The 8,732-nt window shown below is 48.4% G+C and overlaps 1 protein-coding gene across 1 annotated transcript; it reads right to left on the bottom strand.

Annotated features, from left to right (window-relative positions):
- Window positions 1-7,904: 7,904 nt before the first annotated feature.
- Window positions 7,905-8,361, bottom strand: GAST (gastrin; the record flags this gene model as incomplete). The annotated part of the gene is made up of 2 exons (XM_082861252.1): window positions 7,905-8,008; window positions 8,151-8,361. The coding sequence occupies 2 exons, from the start codon at window positions 8,359-8,361 to the stop codon at window positions 7,905-7,907; spliced, it is 315 nt and encodes a 104-aa protein (XP_082717378.1).
- Between the last annotated feature and the right edge of the window lie 371 nt (window positions 8,362-8,732).

An 8,732-nucleotide genomic window follows, 5' to 3' on the forward strand; every position in this document is an offset into this window, starting at 1 on the left:
TCAGTAACCCCTGCTAATAATTGACTTTTCTTTGCCTGATGGTCTAATGACATGAACCAAAAATGGCCAGGCAGCCCCTATAACTTTCTTTTTTTCTTTTTTTTTTTTGTTTTTTTGTTTTTGGCCGCACTGTGTGGCTTGCAAGATCTTAGTTCCCTGACTAGGGATTGAAACTGGGCCCCCTGTAGTGGGAGCACAGGGTGCTAACCACGGGACCACCAGGGAATTCGCAAGCCCCTATACCTTTAGATTTAGGAGAACCTTTACTGTTCTCCCTGGTGGAAGCATCTTTCCCCGGGAACAAGGATTTCTAGTCCAGGAGTGTCTAGAATCGTGGGGACGGGAAGTACAAATTTCTGAGGTGGGCCACTGGCAATGGTGGTCATAGGGACCACTTCCACTCTCCCCCTAGGTTCCCGGACCCACGTGTTCTGGCTGTCAGGGACAAAGCATTGTTTGAGAACTCTGGCTCAAAGTATATCCTGCACCCCACCCTCCAGGGTGCATCCCCAAGTTAGTGCCTTAGCTGCGCCTTTAATTCCGACATTCTTTTAGGCCTGCGGTCTCTGGGTCACATGGTGTCTGGTAGGACAAGTGGATCCCATGGTCATGTGCTCATTGCTGCACCTCCTTCACTATAAAGCAGGTCCCTTGTCTGAGGTCCTGTTTTTTTATTTTTAAATTTTTTTTAACTTAACATCTTTATTGGAGTATAATTGCTTTATAATGTTGTGTTAGTTTCTGCTGTGTAACAGTGAATCAGCTATATATATGCATATATCCCCATATCCCCTCCATCTTGCATCTCCCTCCCACCCTCCCTATCCTACCCCTCTAGGTGGACACAAAGCACCGAGCTGATCTCCCTGTGCTATGCAGCTGCTTCTCACTAGCTATCTATTTTACACTTGGTAGTGTATATATGTCAATGCTACTCTCTCACTTCGTCCCAGCTTACCCTTCCCCCTCCCCGTGTCCTCAAGTCCATTCTCTACATCTGCGTCTTTATTCCTGTCCTGCCCCTAGGTTCATCAGAACCTTTTTTTTTTTTTATATTCCATATATATGTGTTAGCATACGGTATTTGTTTTTCTCTTTCTGACTTACTTCACTTTGTATGACAGACTCTAGGTCCATCCACCTCACTATAAATAACTCAGTTTCATTTCTTTTTATGGCTGAGTAATATTCCATTGTATATATGTGCCACATCTTTATCCATTCATCTGTCGATAGACACTTAGGTTGCTTCCATGACCTGGCTATTGTAAATAGTGCTGCAATGAACATTGTGGTACATGACTCTTTTTGAATTATGGTTTTCACAGGGTATATGCCCAGTAGTGGGATTGCTGGGTCGTATGGTAGTTCTATTTTTAGTTTTTTAAGGAATCTCCATACTGTTCTCCATAGTGGCTGTACCAATTTACATTCCCACCAACAGTGCAAGAGGGTTCCCTCTTCTTCACACCCTCTCCAGCATTTCTTGTTTGTAGAGTTTTGGATGACGGCCATTCTGACCCGTGTGAGGTGATATGAGGTCATGTTTTATGGGATCCTGTGATGGCATGTCACCCACTGTACGTCCTTAGATGCTCTGTCGTCCTGTAGTGCTGGGGGAGGCACTGCGGGCAGAAGGGAAAGCCTACATTCAGAACGTGAACCACTCCCCACCAGGATGGTTCAATGCCCCTTCTAGGGTGGAAAGTGTCTGATGGAATCAATTTACCAAGTGGCTTGTTGGTCCCCTAAGGGCGTGGTCCCATAGCCAGGGCTCAGAAATGGCCTCTGCTGCTCACAAGTCAGATGTGCAGCAGAGGTAGTAGCTGGACTGACTATCGGTTCCATGCCTGACCTCTGTCTCTGGCACCATGGTCACTTTATTCATGGGCCCACAGTGCAAGTAGGGAGTGGCCAAAGATTGCACCCAGCTGACCTCCATTGGGTGAGACATCCTGACCACCTGGTCGTTTCAGTGGATGCTCTCGGGTGGGCAGTGGTGTGAGACACGAAAGTCCACAGGCCCTGTGCCGCCCTCCATGGATCTATCTACTTGCCTCTTTCCCAGATGTCTTCGTCTCGGAATTTCTAGTCTTCCTCTTGCATGTCCCCTGACCAACCTGCTGCTGCCCGGAGGTCTGTGTGTGTTCTTCCCCCAAACCGCTTCTCCCTCCATGCCAAGTGGATGCCCAGGTCCAGAACGTGAAGCTCTACCCACCTGAAAGACAGCCCTTCACCACCGTCTTCCGGGGCCACCCAGAGTGAGCCGTGGTTCAGCAGCAGTTCATTTTCAGTTTTTACCAGCTTATCAAGTCTACCCCCTAGTGAACCAGGCCTGAATTTTTCCTCCTGTATGAGCTGGCCATAGGCAACCTCCAGTGAGGCTATAGGGGTAAGCCGAGGAAGAGGCACTGGTGCAGTAGACGTAGGTGACCTGGGGATGTGGGTGACTGACTAACTTGTTTGTGCCCTCTGGCCTTCCTCAGGCCCAATCTCAAGTGTACCATTTCATCCTAAACTGAATCACTGCTTGGCCCATCCAACCTTATGACGTGGTGAGTCTGAAAACACCCAGCTCATGGTGGGCAACTCTGATTGCATAATAACTTAATGTCCAGTGGTCAAGTGCTCATTCCCTACTAGGGCCCAGTAGCATGCTGGGAGTGGCTTTTTTAACAGTAAATAATTCTCTTCTGTAGATAGCATGCCCTTGACTCTAGAACAGGGGTCAGCAAACTATGACCCATGGGCCAAATCTGGCCTGTCACCTGTTTTTGTTTGGCCTGCAAGCTAAGACTGTTTTTTATAGTTTAAATGGGTACACTTTAAATGGTTATTTGAGTACCTATGCAATGTCCTTGACTTTGTCTCTTGGCCTGCAAAGCCTAAAATATTTTCCATCTGGCCCTTTAAAAGAAGTTCGCCAGCCCTAGGGGTCTGCACTGCAGTTCTCTTATTGGGACTTCCCAGAGACTTCACATGAAATTCTTGTCCAACACAGATATTTCTAGCACTGTGGGATCTGTAGCAACACAATTACTGAGATTCCTTTAAAAAAATTTTTATTTTATATTGGAGTATATTTGATTAACAATGTTGTGTAGTTTTAGGTGTACAGCAAAGTAATTCAGTTGTACATGTATCTATTGTTTTTCAAATTCTTTTCCCATTTATTGCAGAGTATTGAGCAGAGTTCCTTGTGCTATACAGTAGGTCCTTCACAATTACTGAGATTCTTATCCGTAGTGAATTAGGATGGGATCCCGGTGGATGAGGGTCCATTGGCTTATCAATTGCTTCAGTACTTGAGAGATAAGAGCAATGATTATTATGACTGTGGAGTGGCTTGGCTATTGTTAATCATCAGAGAATCTCTAAAGAAGGAAAATGTTAGGCTCAGGTCAGCCAACCATTCACTCAGGATATGGTATGAAAGTCAAATGGCCTCCATTGCAACAAAGGGAAGATTGCATTGGAAATCAGGACCAAGACCTGATGGTAAGAGTGCAGAGTAACAAAGGAGGCTGAAAGCAGCACCCCAAAAGTCTCCTCTGCTGAAGTCCTAGAATGAAAGGAATGGGACCATGACACCCATGGGTGGAACATTTGAGGAGATGCCCTTAAAAATCTTTTTTTTTTTTTTTTTTTTTGCAGTACCCCGTTGTGGAGCACAGGCTCCAGATGTGCAGGCTCAGTGGCCATGGCTCACAGGCCCAGCCGCTCCGCGGCATGTGGGATCTTCCCGGACCAGGGCACGAACCTGTGTCCCCTGCATCGGCAGGCGGACTCTCAACCACTGCGCCACCAGGGAAGCCCTGCCCTTAAGAATCTTGAACTCCCAACCCTCCTACACTGTTGGTGGGAATGTAAATTGGTACAGCCACTATGGAAAGCAGTATGGAGGTTCCTTAAAAAGCTAAAAATAGAGTTGCCGTATGACCCAGCAATCCCACTCCTGGGCATATATGTGGGCAAAACTCTAATTTGAAAAGATATATGCACCCCTATGTTCATACCAGAGCTATTTACAATAGCCAAGACATGGAAGCAACCTAAATGTCCATCGACAGATGAATGGATAAAGAAGATGTGGTACATATATACAATGGAATACTACCCAGCCATAGAAAGAATGAAATAATGCCATTTGTAGCAACATGGATGGACCTACAGATTATCATACTAAGTGAAGGATGTCAGAGAAAGACAAGTACCAAAAGATATCACTTACATGTGGAATCTAAAATATGACACAGGGACTTCCCTGGTGGCGCAGTGGTTAAGAATCTGCCTGCCAATATAGGGGACATGGGTTCGAGCCCTGGTCCAGGAAGATCCCACATGCCACGGAGCAACTAAGCCTGTGAGCCAGAACTACTGAGCCTGCACTCTAGAGCCCGCAAGCCACAACTACTGAAGCCTGTGCGCCTAGAGCCCGTGCTCCGCAACAAGAGAAGCCACCACAATGAGAAGCCCACCCACCGCAACGAAGAGTAGCCCCCGGTCACTGCAACTAGAGAAACCCTGCGCGCAGCAATGAAGACCCAATGCAGCCAAAAATAAATAAATTAATTAAGAAAAAAATGACAGGAACCTGTCTACAAAACAGAAACAGACTCACAGACATAGAAAACAAATTTATGGGGAATTCCCAGTGGTTAAGAGTCAGCACTTTCACTGCCGTGACCCGGGTTTGATCTCTGGCCAGGGAATTAGGATCCTGCAAGCCTTGCGTCCCAAGGCCAAAACAAACAAACAAACAAACAAATAAATCCCCTCCCCCATTTAAAAAAGAAAAGAAGGGCTTCCCTGGTGGCGCAGTGGTTGAGAGTCCGCCTGCTGAGGCAGGGGACACGGGTTTGTGCCCCGGTCCGGGAAGATCCCACATGAGAGGCCCGCGTACCACAAAAAACAAAACAAAACAAAAAACACACAAAAAAAACACTTATGGTTATCAAAGGGGAAAGGGGGTGGGATAAATTAGGAGTTTGGGATTAGCAGATACACACTATTACATATAAAATAGATAAACAACAAGGACCTACTGTAAAGAACAGGGAACTATATTCAATATCCTGTAATAAACCATAATGGAAAAGAATATGAAAAAGAATATGTATACATATGTATAGCTGAATCATTTTGCTGTACACCAGAAGCTAACACAACGTTGTCAATCAACTATACTTCAATTAAAAAAAAAAAAGTAAAAGAATCTTGAACTCCCGGTTTCCGGGAATCCTCTGGGCTGGAAGAAGGGCCTCTACTTTGCCAGAGGGGAGCAGCTTCCCTTTACCTGGAGGCTGCAAAGACCTCCTTGAGGCAGATGCCTCCTGAAATGATGCTTCTCAAGATTTGCCCCTGCCACCCTTAGGCGTTTCTAAACCACAAGCTAACGTCCAGGTCTTAGCATGTGGAGAAGTACTGTTCCAGATAAGAGAAGAGAGGGATTATTCTCCGCCAAATGCTGCAGGAGCTGAATGACCTGATAATATGTACCAGCAGGGACCAGGACAGCAAATATAGGAGTGGATTTTTGAGGTTGGTAGACCCAGGAGGGTGAGCTGGAGAATGACTGGCTAGGGGAGAGTTTATTTTATTTTATTTTGGCCACACCGCCTGGCTTGCGGGATCTTAGCTCCCCAACCAGGGATTGAACCCAGGCTCTCGGCAGTGAAGATGTGGAGTCCTAACCACTGGACGGCCAGGGAATTCCCAGGGGAGAGTTTATTGATATAGGAGACGAGGATGCCTACTCTCCTATGACTCAGGATCTAATTTCCTGGCAAAGACACCTGAAGCCAGATGACTCGCTGGGAATGACTCCTCGACAGACAAAACAACAGCATACAGCAACTGAATCGAAGATGTCTGAATTGCCTCAGCAGAGTATTGAGGAAGGAGACAACAGGCTCAGCAATGAAGACCCATTCCATTGCTAGAATGGAATTGTGATGTAAGATGAGAGAATCCACAGGGGACTGTGATGCTGCAGGTGTTATCAACACCCTTCTTAGCACAGCAATGGGGTCTGGCCAGTGCAGGACCAAATCTCAGAATCCCATCATGGGGGTCTTACTTCCTATAACTGCTTCTAGTACCCACTGTCTTAGGATGCGTTCCCCCAGGTGCAGACTTGGAGATAGGGATTTGAATGCAAGTAGTTTATTTGGGCGGTGATCACAAGAAATATCTGTAGCAGTCTAAGGATGTGAGACAGGGAAGGGAAGGGAGCCAATAAAGGAGATCGTTGAGCAGGTTACTGTTGTGGGTAACTAGGGCTCAGGGCTACTGGGGACCTCTGGGAGACAGAGTAGCATATACCTCAGTGTTACCCCGCCCCAGGTGAGGGAGCTGGGGTAATTATTCTCCAACTCTAATCTGTCATTGACTGACAGATGCTTCTGGAGGCACTAACTCCCCAGAATTTCTAGCCTGCCTTGTGTTCTGAAAGCCCTCAGGTGGCGAGTAGCAGGTGCCTGGGGTAGGATGCTGTGACAGGCACAGGAACAGTAAAGGAATACGAGCAAAACGCCAAGTGTGTGTGCCGGCCACGCGCCTATCCATTTGATAAATATTTTTTAAATTATTTATTTAATTCATTTTTGGCTGCGTTGGGTCTTAGTTGCAGCACACGGGACCCCTCGTTGCGGCGCTCGGACCTCTCTCTAGTTGTGGCGTGTGGATTTTCTCTTCTCTAGTTGTGGTGCATGGATTTTTCTCTTCTCAAGTTGTGGCGTGGGTTCCAGAGCGCGTGGGCTCTGTAGTTTGTGACACGCGGGCTCTCTCGTTGAGACACACGAGCTCAGTAGCTGCGGCATGCGGGCTTAGTTGCCCCGCGGCATGTGGGATCCTAGTTTCCTGACCGGGGATCAAACCCGCATCCCCTGCATTATAAGGCAGATTCTTTACCACTGGACCACCAGGGAAGTCCCCTATTTGATAAATATTTATGGGGTATCTCCTGTTCTTGGCACTAGGGATACAGCAGGGAAGAAGGACACGTAGTGCCCACCCATAGAGTTTCCCTTCTACCTGGGGAGGCAGACAATAAACTGGCAAACAAAACAACTACAGATTGTGAAATGCGCTCTGCAGACGGTGCTATGCTGTGATGAAAGACTATTGGGGGCTGCGTGCGAGGAGCAGAAAGGGCAGGTCTCTCAGGAAGAGGCCTTTCAACCAAGACCCAAGAGAAAAAGAGGAGCCGGCCACGTTTGTGCCCAGGAAATGCATTCCACGCACAGGGAACAGAGAGGACAAAGGTTCAGGGCAGGAAAGAGCATGGTGCGCTTGAGTAGCAGGAAGGAAGAGGAAGGAGGAAGGAATTTGGCACCCATGAGGTGGAAGAGGACAGCAGGGCTAGGTCTTAGGGCTATGGCAAGGAGTCCACGTTGGTTTTTTTGTTTGTTTTTGTTTTGTTTTTCTGGCTGGGCCATGTGGCATGCGGGGATCTTAGTTCCCCAACCAGTGATCCAACCCGTGCTCCCTGCAGTGGAAGCGTGGAGTCTTAACCACTGGACCACCAGGGAAGTCCCCAGGAGCTTAGGTTTTATTCTAAGTGCAACGGAAAGCACTGGGGGGTTCACTCTGGAGTGGCATGATTGATTTCTCTTTTAGAAGGCTCACTCTGGTTGCGATAACACCGTCTATTCTCCCATCCACACTATAGAGTCTTATTCAATGTTAAGCTCTGGGGACGCCCAGGAGACTTAGCCAGTATCCCTGCCCCTAGGGGCATGTTCAACCCTCCTCCCTGTCTCAACTCTGCCGCAGCCGCCCCCATTCCCTGCCCTGTGACACTTGACACAATGTGATCCATTGGAAGCTAGTTTATTTCGATTTATGTTTCATGGGGCTGGGCTAGGCTGGGCTGGGAGGTGGCTGGGCTCTCAAGCTTGGCTCTAGGGACCTAGGTCCCCTTCCTCGGCACTGCGGCGGCCGAAGTCCATCCAGCCATATGCTTCTTCTTCTTCTTCCACCCATGGTCCCTGCTTCTTGGACAGGTCTGAGGGTCAGAGGTGGGAGAGGAGGTGAGGATGGGGGAAGGATGCCTAGCCTCTGGAGACTGAGGCCAGGGCCAGCCTGGGGGGACCTTGGCTAAACGAGGCTGGGCGAGGCAAGTAGGGACTGTTGTCAGCAGCTCCTACCTGCTACCAAGTGTGAGGGATCCTGGAGCCCCAGCTGCCTTCGGTGGTGAGAGGCTGGGCCCAACTGGTCCAGCCCACGTGGCTCCTGGTCCCTACTGGCCCCTGGACCCAAGGGTGCATCTTGCAGGTGGGAGCGGGGCTTCCAAGAAGCTTCAGAGAAGGTGGCCAGAGCCAGCACCAAGATCAGCACATACGCACCCAGTCGCTGCATCTTGTCTGCAAAGGAGAGACGGGTTGAGCTTAAAGGTGGGGCTGTCCAGGCACCCAGAGGCAGGGCCAGGACCCTCCCTGTTGACGGATCTGCAATTCTGCGTGGGGTTGTGGTCTGTTCCTCCAGGTCCTGCCAGATCCTCCCCTAACTCCCAACCTCAAGCCTTGCCCCTTTGCTCCTTACCTACCCTAGTTACAGTGACTGTTTCTCTCGGAGGAATTTAAAACCCAGAACAATGGTTTCTAAACTGTTCTGAAGAATTTGAGGCCACGTGAGCGGTTCTGTAATGCTTAAGTCTTGCATCTGAAAGTGAACTTTTAAATAGTAATAGGAATGGGATACACACACTCAGCTGCTTAAGTCTTGGAACT

This window comes from Leucopleurus acutus, assembly GCF_964270905.1.
Source record: "Leucopleurus acutus genome assembly, chromosome: 19".
NCBI lineage: Eukaryota > Metazoa > Chordata > Mammalia > Artiodactyla > Delphinidae > Leucopleurus > Leucopleurus acutus.